Raw genomic sequence first — 20814 nt, forward strand, 5'->3', positions numbered from 1 at the left:
AACTCCTTATTTAATTTCCTGTACAGAAAATCGGAGATTACTATAGACTGCCATACAGATGTGCTAATCCAAAGACCCTCTCAAAGAAAAACAGGTCATAGGTGTCCATGGATGGATTCTGAGATAAAATTTAAAATTGCCTCCTCGCAGACACACAGCAGACATCAACACACTGTAACCTAACCAGATGTTGGAGAACGTAACTATTTTATTAACGGCGTGGGGAATGGGAGCGCACAACCTTGTGTGTTCATGAGCCACAGCTAAAAAGACTGTTCCAGTATCGTGCTCTTAATCAATATATTTCAGGAGCCAAACTAATACCAAAGCTAAGAGGCCTATTTCCTTAGGGATTCAATTAGAGTACGAACAATAAAAATAGAAAAGAGGCAAACAAAAAAACCTCAATCTTAATAGAAGACAAAAATGAAAAAGAAAACCCTTATCATGAAGATTGACTGCATCCATAAGCATGGGGATTACAAGATAAATCAACGAAAGTAAAAAATTCCAGGGCTTATGACCAGATGGCTACAAGATTCTGGAACTTTTAGTCGCTCTAACATTCACCTAACTATAGTGACATTTACACAACCCTATCCAGGAGCAATCCCGCGTGAGTTGCACCCCTGCCCTATCGCTCCATCCACGCTTCTGAGAACACCGTTTCTTTTTAACAGTCCGATCCTAGCTACTTTGATTACAGTCGTCAAATGTTTTGGGGCCGCGTCCTCCTTCTCTGGCTTCCCCTCCCCCATCCCCGGCGGTGTTCTGCAGTAAATGGCAATATTGTTTTATGGGCAATTTAGCAGATGAACATCAACACAGCAGGACGGAAATAAGCCTAGCAGGAGAGTGTAAGTATTTCTTACTTTTGGTGTCAAGCTGTGCACGGTACTTCTCAAATCCTTTGAGCCGAACGCGTTCTCCCAACAGCTGAAGGAATTCCTCAAAGGCCGGGCCGGCTGACTCATTGTTGTATATCTCTTCTTCGGTGCTCTGTCCAGCTCTGCAGTACATGATGCCTACCTTCTGCTGATAGTTCAGCTGCGAAGAGAGGCGGTACGAGGCATATAAATACAGGCAGATCCACTGTGCCCCACTGAGATGCTCCTAACTCCTGGAGGGCACATGCCCAGCATGGCTAACAGGTCTCTTCTCTTCAAATCCTTCTGTCCTCTAATCCAAAAACTAACAGTGGAACCAGCATCTATAATTATAATCTTCACAAATTAACAGAGAAGGTCAGGAAAATGAATTGAAATTTTCTGTATGTCAAGATAATACATCATGAGAACAGATGTTGATACTTCAGGGAATTTTCTCTGAGTGGATTACAAAGTACAAAATGAGGCTATAAAAAAAAAATAACAACAACAGTTGGACAACAAAAGGTAATTCTTTTTCAATAATTTCCGCCTTTTAAAAAGGGAAGGCTGGGGCACCTGGGTGGCTCAGTCGGTTAAGCATCTTGGTTTCAGCTCAGGTCATGAGCTCATGGTTCGTGAGTTTGAGTCCCACATCAGGCTCTGTGCTGCTAGCACAGAACCTGCCTGGGACTCTCTCTTTCTCCCTCTCTCTCTGCCCCTCCCCAACTTGCTCTCTGTCTCTCTCAAGATATAATAAGTGAACTTTAAAAAAAATAAAAATTGAAAAAAATAAAAAAGGAAGTCCTTACAAATTTAAAAGCAGAATTCCACTACACAAAAAATACTTTAAAATTGTATCTTTTAAAATTCATATCGTTTTGGACTAAGCAGCACATTAATGTTCTTGCTAATTTTTTTTTTTCTGGTAAAACTGGGAAAGATTTCTCTCCCAATGTCATTTTTCCAATATACTAAATTATAAACCTCAGTTATATCTTTCTTAGAGCACTACCATCATCAACAATGTACTTTTCAAATATTTTTCTAAAAGATGAGTGCCTGAATAGAAACTTTAAAAGGGGCTTCGTAATGGCAAATCAGCTAGTGGCAAACAATCCTTCCTCAGAGACAGTTAAAATGAAGCATTCAAGAGACTTAAATATGATGTGACATTAATCAAAATATTTACTCATCATTGAGAAGTCTAGTCATTCTGCAAACAAATTTTAAGGTGGTATTAGTCATTTAACAAGACTTTGTGTGTTGTTCTCAATACAAAAATTTAGACTTTGGGGGCGCCTGGATGGCTCAGTCAGTAAAGGAGCCGACTCTTGATTTCGGTTCAGGTCATGATCTCACAGTTCTGTTCGTGAGTTCGATCCCCACATTGGGCTCTGAGCTCACTGCGCAGAGCCTGCTTCAGATCTTCAGTCTCACTCTTTCCGTCCCTTCCCTGCTTGCACTCTCTTTCTCTCAGAAATAAATACACGTTAAAAAAAATTTTTTTTTTAAATACAGACTTTAAATTCTCTACTGAAATCGAGGCAATCCACGCTACTTTGGCCTATATCCAGAGCAGCGCCACGACTGCTGCCTCAGGCAATTTTTATCTCGTAAAAAAACGAAAGGGACGGGAAGAGGCAAAATTGTAACAGCTAACATTTATTGAATACCCGCTGTAAGCCAATCATTGTTTAGTACTCAAGATACATTAGCTTATCTTCATAACAGCCCATAAGGCAATTATTCCTGGGTGACAGATAAGTGAAGGCGGAGACTGGAAAAGGAAGTAACTAGCCCAGTAGGGAGAGACACAAGACCACAAATTGTCAGTCCTGTGATTCAGCTCTCTTAAATATTACCACGACTCAACCAGGCTCGATTTCTATCGCTGCAACATCCGCCACAGCCCCGTATTTGCAATTCTGGAGTTGAGAGGTAAAAACAAAATGTAAGCAAACACTTTTGGCAGTAAAACTTGATATGGACTCACATTAATACTTCTAGTTTATTTCTCATTGTGTGACTTCACATTTCTCCCCCCCCGGGGAAATACTTATGTGATTGTGGGGTGTTGTCTCGGATCCCATTGGGAATATCACTACATGCTGTATACATCCTCTGGACATTTCTGAGCTCTGAAACGCATCGAGCTCTTACCGTTTTTACATAAGGGACTGTGAACCTGAACTACTGTTTCCAACTTTCTAAACCAGATGATTCAGAATAGTAACAGGAAAATGTCACAGGGGACAAACTCTTGTTTGCTTTCCTCCCTCCACTGCACACAACCTTGTTGACAAGGAAGCTCCATGGCCTTTACATGACCCAGAGACATGAGAGCTCCCTAGGAGTGCTCTAATCGCGCAGAATTGGCTCTACCTTTCTCCGCCTCCTCCAACAAGCAGAAGGTAAAGTTCCCAGTCTGAAATTAGCAAATAACTGGATACGGTGATACTGGAATATTTTCAAAATAGCACGTGACATCACACCATTTCTATTTCATCATGGACAAAAGCACATCTAGGATTTAGTTCATTTCTGTATACCACACGTAGGAAAGTCGAAATAGCGCACACCACTGGCATTTTGCCCTTCTCTCGGCTGGCCGGCTTCAAATGTCTGAATGTGGCTAATGCTGGCAGGAGGGCTCCCACAGGTAAAGACCTCAACTTGGCTTTAGAATCAATCTGAGTACCTACCCTAGTAAGACTTAACAAATAAAAAATAGCGGTAGCCTCCATGTCAGTTACAAAATAGTCCTTAATACAGCCAGACCCTTACTGTCTCCCTGCAGGGAGAGCTATCAAAGAGACAAAGCAATGCGGCGAAAGCAAGGGGTTTGGACTATTTGCTGTTTGGCTCTGTGCCTCCCAGATCAGCCTTTCTCATGCAACAATGTACAACAAAGTCACCCTGTTCAACAGAAAGCATCACAGGAGCACTGGATTTGTGGATGGCTTTTTAAAACTTCTCAGATAAAGGCCTAAGAGTTCACTATGCAACATTCAGAGGCCTTCATTTATGTAAGAAAGGAGTTCACTGCAGAGAAAAGTAAGGAAACTTCCCCCAAACCACTGGAGAAGCTGAATCCAAGGACAATGAGACAATGTGCCGCCTTCTTTTGACTGATTTCTCATACTCTAGTGAACTCCACCGGCAGCCAGGAGAACCAAGTGATGTCTGCTGCTTGTGAAAAGAAGGAGCCTTTAAGAGGATTAGGAAATCTGTTAGAATGTCAAATGTCCTTCGTTTAGGAATTGTGCCGAATGTCACTGCTCTATCCTCCAATGTGACAATATTCTTGGTTTCCACTGCAATTAAGTCAAGGTAGGTGGCATTCTCTGAACGCAGGCTCCTGTAATCCTTAGTTAGCAACCATGTTCTCTGCCAGAATGAGAGGAGCTGTTGAGGAGGAGTTATGTAAATGTAACGAGCAACATTTCAAGGGAAAGAGCAAATGTAAATGGAGTCAGAGCCGCGGATTGGGGTTTTGAGTTAGGAGGTTACGTAAAACAGCACTCTTTTTTGTGAGACGGGCACAAACACACGCGTATGGGTTTACACATACGAATACGTACTACTTCCATGTGATGCTCAAAACGGAGTCATGATGACACCACAAGCCATTCTGAGAACACGCTGTGTTTACCCACAGTTCAGGATTTTTGCTTTGGGTAATCCCAGGATCATGCTATACAATTCCATGCTTGCCAGGGAGCATTATGGACGTGTCTGGACACTCCACAAATGCTATAAAAAAGAATCATGGTCAATCCTACAGGGCACAGGTTGTCTCTGAGATGAAGGCCTCGAGTCTGGATAAAGCAAAGTGTCCCGACCACCCGCCGAAAGTGACGCGGGCTCTCACAGCTCAGGACCAACTGTACGTAAAATTGTACTTCCTCTGATAAAGTGGATACTTCAACACAGAATCAAAGAAATGAAAACTGCAATCTGATTTCCGTAGCCCTGAGTTTCTGGAAAGATGGGATGATAAAGTCAGAGCCCTCCACCAGGAGAAACAGATTTGAAGAACCCGCTTCTCAGAGAACTGGTCTGAGGTTCCCCATTTTCACCTCTTCTTGCCTGCTGTCACAGCCTTGGGAAGGTCACTGGGGTGGCAAAGAGCACGAGAACAACCCAGTTCTTAAATTCTTATAAAACTTTTACAGGGTCTGATTTAATCCATAAATTTAAAACCGTCACTAAAAGGTGCTTACTTTACTGTGAGGCAGTTCTCGGAGTGTGGGCTGTGAAGCCTTGAGGAAGCCTGAATGCTACTCTGGGACACAGGTATTTGGGAATAGTTTGATCCCTACAGTTCCTGCTTTTTATTGAACTGTTAGGTCATACAACAGCAGTGTTTAATCTGAGGGTAATTTTGCCCCACTCACTATTGAGGCAAAACTATTGTGAGACTACTCCCTGCCATGTGAACTACGAGGTTCTCCAGTCGACCCAGTGGATGCAAAAACTGTCCTCGGCTTTGTGGGGGGGGACTGAGGATTTGCCTCCCTAAACCTGTAGGGGGGTTCTCAAGGCTCCTCCAGCAGCTTCCTCAAATGCATGCACTTACCCCTCCTGGGCTTCCCTGGACTCACCTGTAAGTCTCCACTCAGGGAGACTCCCTGGGCATTCCCTGCCCCCGCCCGGCCATGTTCCTCCCTGTGCTGCAGTCTGCAAACTCTTTAGGCAGAAAGCTGGTGTGACCTTACCCTTCATTTAATCTGTGTCCCAGCTCACAGAGATCACTGTCCTTTGCTGCCTAATGCCCAATGTCATAAAAACCACGCTTTCATTGTTTTGCCTACTTTTTAAAAAGTTGTTTCAGATGGGAAGGTAAATCCAGTCCCTCTTTCTTAATCCTAGATGGAAGCAGAAATCTGGGGCGCCTGGGTGGCTCAGTCGGTTAGGCGGCCGACTTCGGCTCAGGTCACGATCTCGCGGTCCGTGCGTTCGAGCCCCGAGTCGGGCTCTGTGCTGACAGCTCGGAGCCTGGAGCCTGTTTCGGATTCTGTGTCTCCCTCTCTCTGACCCTCCCCCGTTCATGCTCTGTCTCTCTCTGTCTCAAAAATAAACAAACGTTAAAAAAAAAAAATTAAAAAAAAAAAGAAATCTACCCTTGAGTTTTTGTCAACTTTATTGGTATATAACTTCTGAACAGTTAACTGCATCCATTTGATTTAATGAGTTCTAACACATCTGTACCACCGTTAAAATATAAAATTATTTCCATCATCTCCAAGTTTCCTGGTTCCTGTGTACAGCCCATCCCTGCATCAACTAACTCAAGTGACCAGTTTTTCCCCCCAACTGTAAATTAGTTTTGCCTACATCTTTAAAGAATATTTTTATTGGGGAACATCCATTGTGAGAGTTACTCTTTTGGCACTCTAGAAACTCCTGGCGGCTTCTACCTAAAATCAAATGGCTGATTTTAACAGCTAGTTGTCCTGTCCTTCTTTGAAGATGTTCCCCACCCCCCCCCCCGGCTATTTAAGATTTTTTCCCTTTTTCTTCTAAGTTCACAAATTTTGATTCTGATGGACATATGCCTAATTTTCTTTGTATTCATCTTGCTTAGGGCAGGAGGAGCTCCATAAATCATCTTAATTCATTGTCTTTCATCGGTTCTGGAAATCTTCTACCGGTATTTCTTCAAATATTGATTCTGTCCCCTAAAGAATGCTTTACTTGGTTTCCTCCTGGGAATTCCATCACATATATGTATTTCACTCTGGCCCAATGTGTTTTAGGTACTTTTCTGTATTTCTCATATTTTTTGTCTCCATTCTTCAGTTAAAATTATTCTGGTAACTGCACCCCTAGGTTTATTGCAACATTATTTACATAGCCAAACTATGGAAGCAGTCTGAATGCCCATTCACTGATGAATGGATAAAGATATGGGGTGTGCATATGTGTGTGTGTATGTATGTATGTGTATAAACACATGTGCGTGCGCGTGTACACGCACACACACTCACAAAGTATTATATAGCCATAGAAAAAGAATGAAATCTTGCCATTTACAACAACATGGATGGATCTAGAGAATATAATGCTAAATGAAACAAATCAGTCAGAGAAAGACAAATACCACATGACCTCATTCATATGTGGAATTTAAGAAACAAAACAAATGAACAAAGGGAAAAAGAGAAACCAGGAAACAGATTCTTAACTATACATTTTTTTTTAATGTTTATTTTTGAGAGAGAGAGACAGAGTACAAGTGGGAAAGGGGAAGAGAGATGGAGACACAGAATCTGAAGCAGGCTCCAGGCTCTGAGCTGTTAGCACAGTCCGATGTGGGGCTCGAACTCATGAACCGTGAAACCATGACCTGAGCTGAAGTCAGACGCTTAATCGACTGAGCCACCCAGGTGCCCCCAAGCTCTTAACGATAGAGAACAAACTGATAGTCAACAGAGGAGAGTTGGGAGGGGGTAGAGGGGGAACTAGGGGATGAAGATTAAAGAGAACACTTACAGTAAATGTTGTCACGAAGAAAAGAGAAGAAGAGAGAAAAAGGAAAAGAAAAAGAGAAATGATTTTTTCTCTTCTGCTCTAATATGCTCTTAAACACATCTATTTAAATTTTAACTTTGGCCTTTGTTTTTCCATTCCAGATTTTCAATGACTGTTTTACAGATTCAGTGATCCCTGAACTCTGTTTTTGATTTCTGCAGCCCTCATGAAATCAAGGCTAATTTGTCACCTAACTTTTATGTGAAACTTTATGCTGAACTTAGGCCCCAAACCACGCATAAAACAACGAATGTCTAAGGAAAAAAACACTACATGATATTGTTAATTTTGATGAATACATTTTCTCAGTTATCTTCTATGAATCAAGTTTTTGGTGTTATGTTTCAGAACTCTTTACCAGGTCCTAGATCCCAAAAAGTTTTTCCTACATCACTGTCAAAATTTGTATAGTTTTATATTTCAATCAGTGATCAATTTGAATAAATTTCTGTACAATGTGTAATATTTAGGTCAACATCATTACTTTTTCTATGGATATTTAATTGTCGTCCCAGCACCTTTGTTTGGAAAGCCTATCCTTCCTACATCAAACTGTTGTTACACCTTTGTCAAAATCACGTGGATATATGTGGGGATGGGTGCTATTTCTAGTTTCTCTATCCTGTTCCACTGATCTATGAGTCTGTCCTCCCAATAATATAATGCAGTTTTGATTCATGTAGTCACATAATAAGTCTTGAAATCAAATACGATGATTTCTCCCACTTCATTCTTCTTTTTCAAAATTGTTTTAGATATTTTAGGTCTTTTGCCTTTCCATATAACTTTCAAAATAATCTTGTCTACAATTACAAAAAAATCTTACAGAGATTTCAATATCGTGTTAAGGGTATATTAAATTAGGGCAAAATTGACATCATTAAAATCTTGAGTTTTTCAATCCATGAACATAGTATGTCTCTCTGTTTAGTTAGGTCTTCTTTAATTTCTTTCATCAGTGTTTTATAGTTTTTAGCACACTAGTCCTATACATGTTTTGTTAGATATATACCCAAGCATTTCATTTTTTATTATGGGATCAGAAGTGATACTGTATTTTAATTTTAGCTTCCACATGTTCATTAAAATAAATCAAACTGAGAACTACACCAAAGCAAAAAGGCTTTGCCCAACAAAGGAAACCATCAACAAAAGGAAAAGGCAACCTACTGAATATATTTGCAAATGATATATCTGATCAGGGATTAATATCTGAAATACACAAAGAACATATTCAACTCAACACCAAAGAAAAAATGACCCCAAACAAGTAACTGGGGCACGACTATGGGCAGAGAACCTGAACAGACATTTTTCCAAAGAAGACATACAGATGCCAAGAGACACATGAAAAGATGCTTAACATCACTAATTATCAGGGAAATGCAAATCAAAACCACAATGAAATATTACCTTATTACGTGTTAGAATGGCTACAGTAAAAAACATGAGAAATATAAGTGTTGGTGAGGATGTGGAGAAAAAGGAACTCTTGTGCACTGTTGGAGGGAATGTAAATTGGGGCAGCCCCTGTGGGAAACAGTATGGAGGTTCCTCAAAAAATGAAAAACAGAAATAACATATGATTCAGCAATGCCACTACTGGGTATTTACCCAAAGAAAATGAAAACACTAATTCAAAAAGATAAATTAACCCCTATGATTATTATAGCATTATTTCCAGCAGCTAAGACCCAGAAGCAAACTAAGTGCTCATCAATAGAAGAATGGATAAAGAAGATGTGGTGTGTGTGTGTGTGTGTGTGTGTATACATATATACATACACACACACACACACACACACACACACAATGGGATATTACTCAGCCATAAAAAGGAATGAGATCTTGTCATTTGTGACAACATAGATGGACCCAGAGAGTATCATGCTAAGTGAAGTAAGTCAGAGAAATACAAATCATATGATTTTGTTTATATGTGAAATCTAAAACAAAGCAGAAACAGACCTATAAATACAGAGAAATGGTGGTTGCCAAAGTGGGTGGGTGGGTGGGTAGGTGGAAAGGACAACGCAGATGAAGGGGAGTGGGAGGTACAGGCTTCCAGCTGTGAAATGAATAAGTCATGGGGATGAAAGATACAGCATAAGGAATGCAGTTAATGGTGCTGTAACAGCGCTGTATGATGACTGATGGTAGGCAGCTACACTTGCGGTGAGCAGAGCATAAGGCACAGACTGGCTGAATCACTAGTACATACATTATAGTGCACCGAAGCTAATGTCACATTGTGTGTCAACTACCCTTCAACTAATACAAACGACAAAGATACCAAATTGATTGTTGTGAGTTGATGCTGAATCCCGCAACCCTGCTGAACACACCTTCTAGTTCTAGGAAGTTTTTGTAGCTTCCTCGGGGCTTTGTACATAGACTATCAAGCCACCTGAAATAGGAAAAGTTTTATTTTTTTTTCCCTTTCTCTAACATCTTTTATTTCCTTTTCTTGCCTTACTGTGCTGCCTAGCACTTCCAGTGTCATGTCGAATAGCGATGGTGACACTGTATATCCTTGCCGTGTTAACACTAAGTCTTTCATCGTTAAGGAGGATATAAGCTGTAGGTTTTTGGTAGATGTTTTTCATTAAATTGAGCCAGTTCCCCTCTATTCTCATTTTATCACAAACGACCACTGTGTTGTTCCTCAAATCCCACGGTCCTTAGCCGGTCTGCCTCCTCTCTATCCTGAAGATTCATTTTATGTTTACTTTTCATACAATGTACAAGGCATTTAGCTGTACTTAGCAGGAAGAATAGGGGAAAAAAATAGATATACCCCGTATTTCCAGATGTGAAACTACAAACTTACTTTTTAAAAATATTTTGTCCAGTGTTCCTGGTTCTTCTCATTGGGTGGTCTGGTCTGCAACAAACTACTGTGTCATTACCGGACATGAAGATCTTGTTCTTTTTGAAAAATCCTCATGATTCACCCTGACAGCATTTACTTTGGTTTGTTGTTTATAAACATGACAACTTTTTTAAACCACTTCTTAAAGATTCATCACTCTACTGTCCCCTAAAAAAAGAATGTCAAAGAGACTGGAAAAATTCAGTGTTGTGAGCAAAATATGATGTTAGAAAATGTATCCTCATTGGAAATTACTAACAAAAATAAAACTGCTTTTAAAAAATGAAATGGATACTGGGTAGGAAAGTTATTTTAAAAATCTGACTGCGATGCTGTCAAAATTATTTATATATGTGCACAGCCATTCTGATCTATTTTTATCTTTGGCATAACATGTTCTATACACACACGCAATAATCTTCTCTAATGTTGTGCAAAACTTCTCACAAAAATAAAAAGCTTCATATTGGGTATTAAATTGATCTGACACGAAGATGAATTTCAATTATACAGAAAAAGGCTCTTCATTACAGCATTGTTTGTAACACGAAAAGAGTGGAATCAATCCAAGTGCCCAACATTAGGGCACCTGATAAAATAAACGATGGTACAGAAACAAAATAGAATACTATGCAGCCATAGAAACAATGGGAAAGCTTTCTGTATACTGACATAGAAAGGTCTCCAAAACACATTACTCGGTAAAAAAGAGAAAATGTCCAGAGTGTGTTGTATATTCTAAGGAAGAAGTAAGACTCTAGATGCATATTTGATGATGTCTGTATAGAGACACAGGAATATGTAAGAAACTAATGAAACTGGTAACTATGAGATCCCTCAAAATAAACAGAATTACTTGGATTTCTGCACCATTTGAAGATATTAGCTAGTTTATTCCCATGGGAAAGGAACTAGCTTAAATTTTTAATTTAATGCTGAATTTAAGACACAATCCACAATTCAAAGTTGAGCCTGAAACAGCTGCACTCTCTGGACTGTGAACCAAAGGGTCCTCACTGCATGTTGCTGCCACGCGGAACTCCACCACTGCAAACCGCGGTTGTTCCACAGCCAAATGTCTTCCAAATGCCACTGCTGTCAGTTGTGTTAATCACAGAACCCTACCACTGGAAAGGTTCCCAACAAGTCACCCATCCCTGCCTTAGCCAGGCAAAAGAGCACGGAGGAGCCAGTGCAGAGTAATCATCACTTGTGAACAGACAAGATAAAGCTACCAATAATGCCACACTGCCTTCTTCCACTGACCTGACAACTGTCGTGTATATTTCCTTCCTGATGATGTACATACAGACCCATGAATTGTCTAGAACCAGTGTGTGGCCATCTGAACTTTAGTTTGTGCATTAGCAGTTATCATAATCTAGGATAAAATTTCAGGAATGGCAACTGTTCTGCCACAGCCTCATTCATACAAAATGGGTCTTGGGAAAAATGTTTTCTTTATGGTTCGTTCTTTAAATCTTGCTGCCTGAATCAAAGAAGAAAGCAGCTGGTCAAACTCATTTATCCTCAATAAAATAATGCAACATGGCAACGAATAGGCGAAGTCAGCAGCAAATTTCATCCGTGTCCTTAATCAAGGAATCAGTGCTATTTGTGATCAAATAAACATTGCTTCTTAACATCTGTTCTTCAGATAAATATTGCAAACCTAATCAGAGATGATCACCTTTCCCCTTCAATGTCAGTAACTTGAAGGTAAGATTTTAAGGAATAGAAAACCCCAAAAATATTTTCATTTCTTTGCACTTTTAATAATTACCTAGAAAAACAGTGGAGATACTCATTTAGGAAAACCACTACCACATACATGAAACTTGACGTTTCCTAATGAAAACGGGACTACCAATTTTCTCTACTGCAAACTGGCTACAGTACTTTAACATGTTCTACTTAATACTGGGCATTGAAGCCAGCAGCAATAATGCTGAGAGCCATCTTTCCAGTTTCCTCTCCCACTCAAGGGGAGAGAAAAGGAGGATGGGGTATTTAGTGCATTGGGTAAGAAGGGAGGCTGTGGAGTCTGAATGCTTGGATTTAAAACCCGCCTCCACCAGATCCTAACTGTGACTGGTGTGGTCTTTCAGCATCTTTGTGCCTCAGCGTCCTTGTCTGTAAAATAGGAACAATAAAAGCACTGACATCAAAGGGTTCTGAGGATTAATTAAAGTAATTCATGTAAACTGCTTCACATGGTACCTAGCTTGGTCACTGCCCAATAAAAAGTATCTATTTTTATTACTCTCTTACATGTGCCTTACACCCCTGTTCCGCAAGACTGCTTGCTGCCATAACCACACTGTGCTTTCATCCCTCTGTGTTTTGTGCTTTTTGTTCTGAATCTAGACCACCCCATTGCTTGTTCTCTGGCCTGATGAAACCCTCTTCCCTTCCATGGCCCATCTTGGAAATGGGCCTAACCAATCATGACTTGGCCCTGTTGGCTTGCACCTCCAGTGCTCTTTGTTTGCCGTTCTTTTATTACACTCATTATATTAAACCTGACTTTCATTACAGTAATTGATGACCCTGTCTCCTTCATGGGGAAGGATTGTGTCTTACTAGCCCATTTACTCTCCATAGTCTTTAACAATCCGCCAAGAGTGATTACTCAATGAGCATTTATTAGATTTGAAACAGTTGTGCTTACTTATGACAGTAAGCATAACATATTATACTACCTATGACAGCAGCTCTCTCATGGGATGCTTGCAAATGTTCAATGAGATGGCGCATTGTAAAGGGCTACTAGCAAGTTTTATTATTTTATCATTATCAACCACAGCTAAGAGTTCCATGTGCCCGGCATGGTGGCTTTTCATTCCCCTTGCACAGAGTAGGTGAAATGAAGGTGCTTTTTAAATGACTGATGAAGAAAAATGGCGCTGATCCGGCAAATTGGCTATATTATTAAAAAGCCGGCTTGGATGATGAAATTCCTGATATTTTACAGCATAGTTTTGAGGATCAAAATAATTCAAGACCTGAAAAAATATAACTTGCAAATCTTATAAACGAAAGGTAGCATTATGCAAATGTGTGTACCCAGTGTTCAGGACTACTGAGGGTTTTGAAAACAGCACTGAGAACTTCCAACATTCTCCATCTTCTCAACCATAAACCAGGCCAATAATTAGAACCTCCATGCAGGGCGCTAGGACGAGTAAATCAGGCAGTGTGGTGAAGTGCTTATGGAAGTGTGGTAAGTAAACACACATGCTGGTCTAATTTGTTATTATCATAAGTGATGCTCTCAATTATCTAGTGAGTGAAGATCTAGAACCATGACCGATAAACTAAGTCCAGAGCTGATGCAGATGTTCTTAAGTCACACACTGTTCCCAACTCTTGACAGTGTGAAATCACTGGTAGGTCACTGCCCTGTACAGGATGATGGACGTGGACATCAATGAATAGTGAAAGGCCCAGCAAAGTATCAGGGAGGAGAATGTAAAAGCTTGGATAAGCCCCATACATAACTGGGATAAGCATACATTCATTTCTAAAACTTCAGGAATTAAAATGCCTCTTCAGTTCCTGCAAACATATCAGTCTAGTCAAATGAAGAACACATTTTTGTATTTTTGTGAAATGCTTTCTTTTACATATTACAGACATAATTTTAATTCGTCCTTCTATTCATTTTGGCTTTTAAAAGTGGTAAAATGAGAAAATAAAGCAACAGAGATCCGAAAGGCAAAATGCCACAATGAAGCAAACAAACAATGTTTTCTTTTTCCAAGCATAATTATGTAAGCTGTTTAAAGGAAAAAAGCTACTAAAGCAATCATTTAAATAAAACTTAAAGGGAGATCTAGAAGTTCTTTTCAGTGAGTCTAATTTCTTGGTATCACTCTACAAATCTTTTTAAATGTAAGGATGTACAAAGCACGAAATTTTTTAAAATGATGACAAGGATGGAAACAAAATGTTTTGCAATGATTCAAATGTGTAATCTACTGCACTTACATGCATTTTTTTTAAAAGAAATCTGTATATGTACAAGGCACCAAAATAATCATTTTCTCGAAATGATTCCAAGGCATTAATGAGATTTTCTACCAAAAAAAGAACTCCCCAGACTAAACGCCTAAGTATGCATGTCATGTGCTTTTTACCAGCACAATCCTGGCTTTGAATGCTATGGAGACATAAATGAAAAGACAAGAGGCCAAGGGGGGTGCCCCTTAGTTCAGATTTAGAATTGCATATATGGAAGATCAGGCTTTAAAGTTTTAGGTTCTACTGCCTAGTAAAATTTCCAAAATAAAACTGGGGAGACGCCCATCGGTTGCCAAATTTTAATTTCGCAGAGGAAAGGCATTACAGAAAACAACTAACATATATCGTCATCAATAATTTATGAAGGAAAGGATCATTTTAATACCCGCTAAGCATAAGAAGCCCTAATTTTAGAATGGACAGTTTTATGAATTAAATCAATTTAAGTTGAACTCACTGTACAGTGGTCTTATTTTTTCTGTGTTGATGGGATTAGGAATAGTTCATCACTAAGACAGGGCATAACATGGGCTAGCGGTCCCACAAAATAACTTGTTCTAATGTAGGATTTAGAATGTTCAATTTGTGATTACATTATCAGTGTCTAAATGTGACTCTCCTTGGGGCACCTGGATGGTTCAGTCGGTTAAGCATCCAACTTCGGCTCAGGTCACGATCTCACAGGTCGTGAGTCCAAGCCCAGCATCGGGCTCTGTGCTGACAGCTCGGAGCCTGCAGCCTGCTTTGGATTCTGTGTTTCCCCCTGTCTCTGCCCCTCCCCTGCTCATGCTTTCTCTCTCTCAAGAATAAATAAACATTAAAAAAAATTTTTTTTTAATGTATTCTCCTTGAAAAACATGGTCACTGAAAAGACTGAATCCACACAGTGGAGCCTAATCCTCATTTTTCTCTATTCCTCCTTTGTTAGGCTGAATCTTCAGAACACTTACTGGAAAACAGCCCCCAAATAGTTAAGCTCACTAGTGCACCAGCAGTCTTCCGACACATTCAAAGTGCTCCCTTGTTTCCATGTTATAAACGTGGACATACACAGCCTGCTGCTGGAGGTCCACGTGTGGCACAGACATCAGCTGGCCTTTCTCACAAGTGAAACGAATGAAGAGAGAGAGTCATGATGAGAAAAGCTGTGTCCAACCATTGGTTCCCAATATATCCCTAGTGGCTGAATTAAAAGAACACACCTTGAGACAGACTTTTTAAAATTCCCATTCATTTTAATAACGTTGGAATTTTTGGTTAATTAAGGAGATACCATCAAAATTAGTTCATAAAATGGCATTCAATAAAGAGACCGATTTTGTTTGGAGGGTGTTTTTTTTAATGCAATAATAAAGCTATGATCACTCATATTACTAGGATGTAATATGGCTAAAACGGTTCAAGGACGTTCAAAGAGTCAGAGTATATAAATAAAACATCTAACAAAACTAGCCCAGATGTTCAAATTATTCCAAGCAGAATGTGGGCCCGCTCCCCGGTTAGTGGATTTGTGAGATCATAGTTTTTCATTCTCTACCCTTGTGCTGCCTCTGTATGGACTGTCCTATCACCCAGCTGCATCTTGACCAAATGGCCACACAGGAAGTACAGGAAGCATAGAAGTAAGAAAATCCTGAGCATTTTCATTTTGTTACTAATTGGGACACAAATTTTTAAAATTCTGTATTTAGAAATCTTGGCTAGAAAACATCTTTGGTGGTATAAATAGGCTTTAAAAACTGAAGCTTTTAAGAACAGCTGTACTGTGGACAGTGGCTAACAGTACAGGCTCTGAACTTATTAACTGTGTGAACTTGGGCCTACTATTCCATCTCCTTATGCCTCAGATTCCTCATCTCTAAAATGGAGACAAGGTCTCCATTAATGGTGCCAGTCTCATAGGGTTGGGAGATGAAATCGGTAACATATTGAAGGCACTGAAAACAGAGCCTGGTGAATATATTACTCTTATTGCTACTACTTATTCTTAGAATCCCTGAAAAATTCACTGCATTTATGGAAGATTTTATACTAAAAGAGTTGAACACAGTTTAAGAACCCTATTTATCGATTCTGACACAGAAAATTTCATCAGATGAGCAATGTTCAAAGTTCAGAGAGTTAGGAAAACAGAAAATGCGTAATTGCAAAGAGATCGACCATGCTCTGCAATAAATGCCATCCGTTTAACAGGTCAAAAAAGAAACCTCAAGTTCCGTATTCTGGACACCTAGCGGGAAATCTGAGCGACAAGAACGTCTTCCCCCAGAAGCCAAACTTACCCCTTGTTCGTCCAGTTTCATGAGTTGCTCTGTGACTTTGGGAGTGTTGAAGGCCAACCTCAGGCACTGGACGTTGAGCTCAGGAATCACGTGCTCCAGCACTTCCTTCAGGGGCAGCCCTCTGGCTGTCGAGTGCTTCGCCGTTGAGGGAATGGCATCCTCCAGGACTGAACCTCTCAGGGTCATGAGCTGAAAAACAGACATGTGCTCCAGTGAGGTCTCTCTCGGTGTGGGAGAGGAGTAAATACATCACATGCTCTGAAGGCCTAGACTCAGATGCCCCCGAGGAGCCGGGAATGACTTCTCAAAGGCTTAGATACTTTGTGTATGGAAGACAAGGCCAACACTTTTTCTTCTTTTCTTTTTTTTTAAAGTTTTTTTTTCAATGTTTATTTATTTTTGACAGAGAGAGAGAAAGACACAGCATGAGTGTGGGAGGAGCAGAGAGAGAGGGAGACACAGAATCAGAAGCAGGCTCCAGGCTCTGAGCTGTCAGCACAGAGCCCAACATAAGGCTCGAACCCATAAACTGTGAGATCATGACCTGAGCCGAAGTCTGACACTGAACCAACTGAGCCACGCAGGTGCCCCTATTTTTTTCTTTTATAGAAAGAGAAAGAATGTGCATGAGCAGGGGAGAGGGGCGGAGGAGGTGAAGGGGAGAAGGGGAGAGAGGGAGGGGGGAGACAGAGAGAGAGAGACAGAGAGAGAATATCTTAAGCAGGCTCTATGCTCAGCATGGAGCCCCATGCCAGACTAGATCTCACGACCCTGGGATCATGACCTGAGCCGAAATCAAGAGTTAGACGTTCAACCGACTGAGCCACCCAGGTGCCCCAAGGCCAACACTTTCAAGAAGACCCAGACAAGCCCAAAGGAACTCAGAGTCAAGCCTTCCAAGGATATCTACTTTAAAGCCAAATAAGGTATTTCCTTCAAGAACTCAGTAAGATCTAGACCTTTATATGGCTTATAAAATGTCACTAACCAGGAAATTAAGAAGACATCCCAGAGAAGCATCTGAAGAATGCTCAGGATTTACATGTTATACCTTTCTGATTTACAAGAGATAAGGGTCAAGTTTTAAATTTCATAACATATCATGGACAAGCATAAACTACTTATATCCCCAAATGCTACCACAAGAAGACGATGACTGTTAGTACAGCAGCAGAGTCTACAGCACTGCAAATTACTTTAGATTTCCCCTTATTTCTAGAAACACTTTCCATTATTATGAAATAAACAGAAGCAAAGAAATTTCCCCGTGTAACGAAGATTTGTTAGAGTAAACAAGAAGCCCAAAGCGGTCGCAATTCCCAAAAGGTGTCGCGTGGCTAAGTTGTTAACGTAACATAAACACTGTATGTGACCTACGAAAAAAGCCCCACTGCACTGAACCCCTTTCCATGAAGCCTGTAGGTTACACCGGAGTGACAGGAGCTAACAGAGGAGGGCGTGTCGACAGGCAAGTGTGGCACGTGCGAGGGAAGAGACACACAACCTCGAATTCGGAAGGCTGTATTTACTGGGAAAGGGTAACAAGTTCGGGGCCCAAGAGAGTCCAAAGGCAGAAAACGGAGCATCATGGCTCAGAGCACAAGAAAAGGCCCTCGCGGAAGAGGTGGCACTGAAAAGGCACCATGAAACCTGGGGAGGATTCTGGAAAATGTCAGAGAGCAAAGGCATGGAGATGAGAGGGCGTGGGCGTGAAGGAGCCAGGCTATGGTGCAGACAGAGCTGACGACAGCACAAGGGCAGGGTGGGGAGAGCCCAGAGCGGGCGTGTGCACCCATCAGGCTCCCAGGGGCAACCTCAGACCCTGAGTGCGGAGGGTGATGCATCCCTCAAGAGGAACCGCAAGAGGAAGAAGCCAGAGGAAGAAGCCGCAGGCAGACAATACGGTGAGCAGGAAGCTGCAAGCGTCTGGGAATCAGGCAAAGAGGGCATGATACGCGTCTAGCAGCAAAATGGAGGCCAAAGGAAAAACCACCAGGGAAGCAAAACCTCTAACATCTGCCAGATGATGCAGAAGAGGGAGGAGGGCAGGAAAAGCAAACTTGACCAACATCTTGCTCTCAATCCAAGAACGAGGTCCTATTCACGTGATCAGTATCTCTTCTTTCATTTATAAATAATTTGGTTTCAAGTAACACTTGTGTAAAAACACATCATTTTCCTATGACTTAATACCTAATCTCACAGAAATGGTTTCTCGGATTTGTTTGCTTGATTGTGTTTTGAGTTATGGGAAACCGCCGGACGACCCAGGTACCGTGCTCCTCTGTCCCTGAGGTAACGTGCCTGGAGCCCGGAAGCTACAGAGGCTCCAAGTATTTTCAGCTGAGAAACCAAGCCCGGGAATGCTAATCCTATAGCACAGGGAAGACTGCAGCTCACCTCCAGGAAGCCAAAGCAGAGGAGAAAAAGCATGACTCATTTTTTATAACTGGATCACTAGCATTACTGATATTTCTGTTAATAATTTCCAGAAACAAGGCGAGAGGCCTTAGGAGTCCCTGTGTACCTTGCTTAAAAACACTCACGTGTCACAAGGTTTTCTCCAGAAACTGTCAGCTTTACAAACACGTTGATGTTTTTCTGTTTGTGTTGTGCGCTGATGATTTCTATTGAAATGAAAGAGGAAGGAGCAACATGCCTGTCAGGTGGGGACGGACTTCGAGAGAGGGTTCTATCAGAGGACTTCTGTTAGTTTCTTTGTATGAAAAGCCTCATTAAGATAGTACCATTAAACCACATTTAAGGATTATTTTCACCGGAAAGGGAAAAGTTCCACGAAAGCTAGGGGCACTCCATTAAATACACATGAGAGAGAGGAAGGAAAGAGAATGAAGGAAGGAGACAGAGGGGAAGGGAGAGCACGGCTGTACAATTCTAGGCATTAGCCATGTCACTGTGAACAACTCAGACAACAGACCCCATCCCCACGGGGCTTAAATTCTAGTGGGGGAGACCGAAAACAAACCAAATAACAAGTACAGTGGGTGAGGTAGTATTAAATGTTCGTGAAAAAAGAAAGCCTCACATCAGATGTGAAATGGGATATGTGGGAGCAGAAATTTTAGATCCAGTGGCCAGGGAAGGCCCCTGTGGTTTAGGAGTCAAGGTCAGAAGGAAATGAGAAAGCTCCAGTCAGGAGGATGCCAGGGGAAGAACACAGCAGGACAGAGGACTAGGGAGCAGCCGAGCCCGAGCCCCGAGGCAGAGGTGTCACGGTGGCCCAGAGGGGAAGGAAGCCAGCGTGGATGGAAAGACCAAGGGAACGGATGCTCTCCTAAATTAGCAAAGGACACTGACTGGTTTTTTCTCACGAGATGGGAAGCCACTAAAGGATTCTGAACTGAGGAACGACAGATCCGGTTTGCACTTCAGAAGGATCCCTCCTGGGCTTTCTTTGGATGCAGAGATTAAGGGCAGAGGCAGGAAGAAAGGTTCTCAGTGAAAAATGGTGGTGGCCCTGCCCAGGCCGAGGTGATGGGATGGAAGAAGGGGTTGACATCTGGGCATATCTTGAAAACAAAGTCAACCAGTTTTGCTGACAGCCAGGGTGGGGGCAGGAGGCAGGGAGGGGAGTCCAGTGTGACTTTAAGGTTTCCGGCCTGAACCCCCTCAATAATAGAGTTGTCAGCTAAACATTAATTTGAACATAAAAGCAAGCGGTGATGGTGTTTTGAAGTACAAGTAACAGTTGACTTGGATGTCCCAATCACAGGCTAAGTCAGTGGACCGCAGGGCTCGCCAGACGGGCTAGTGGAAAAGGGAAGGAGGAGCGGCTGCAAGTCCAGGGAAGGAGGGGGAGGTGCAGGTTGAACACTTTGGGCCCAGGGAGTGAGGGATGAAAGGACAGGGCCACCGGTCATGGCAGAGGGATCACATGAACTCAGGATAGCAGTTAACGCTGCAGGGAGAGAGGGAATGTGGCGAGGCAAGCTGGAAGGGATGGTCATGGAGACCAATGACCGAAGTGGCCGGATGGGAGAAAGAAATCTCTCACTTAGAAAACTTTGACCTCTGGCATGAAGGACGGTAGGACAGTGGCAAGAAGAGGCATTTAAATGGATCAAAAACAGAAAAGGAAGAACATGGTGGGGCTGAAATGGGGGTGGCCTTGGGAGGGAAACAGGTAAGAACAGGAAGGCAAAAACACCTGAAGTAAGGTAACAGGCTCACAGAGATCCAAGAAGCCAGAGAGGGGCAACCACCTCGTCCAACT

The 20814-nt window shown here is 41.6% G+C and overlaps 1 protein-coding gene across 24 annotated transcripts in view; it reads right to left on the reverse strand.

Moving 5' to 3' along the window:
* Nucleotides 1-20814, reverse strand: part of SIPA1L1 (signal induced proliferation associated 1 like 1) — a 366004-nt gene that overhangs the window by 86986 nt on the left and 258204 nt on the right. For all 24 annotated transcript variants that reach the window (XM_086709388.1, XM_086709371.1, XM_086709372.1 and 21 more), the window contains 2 exons: nt 16581-16769; nt 873-1047 (listed from right to left, as the gene is read on the reverse strand). In XM_086709388.1, coding sequence (XP_086565514.1) covers nt 873-1047; nt 16581-16769 — 364 coding nt within the window. The remainder of the gene's footprint in view (nt 1-872; nt 1048-16580; nt 16770-20814) is intronic.

This window comes from Puma concolor, chromosome B3, assembly GCF_028749965.1.
Source record: "Puma concolor isolate L17-30 chromosome B3, mPumCon1.1.hap2, whole genome shotgun sequence".
Classification (NCBI taxonomy): domain Eukaryota; kingdom Metazoa; phylum Chordata; class Mammalia; order Carnivora; family Felidae; genus Puma; species Puma concolor.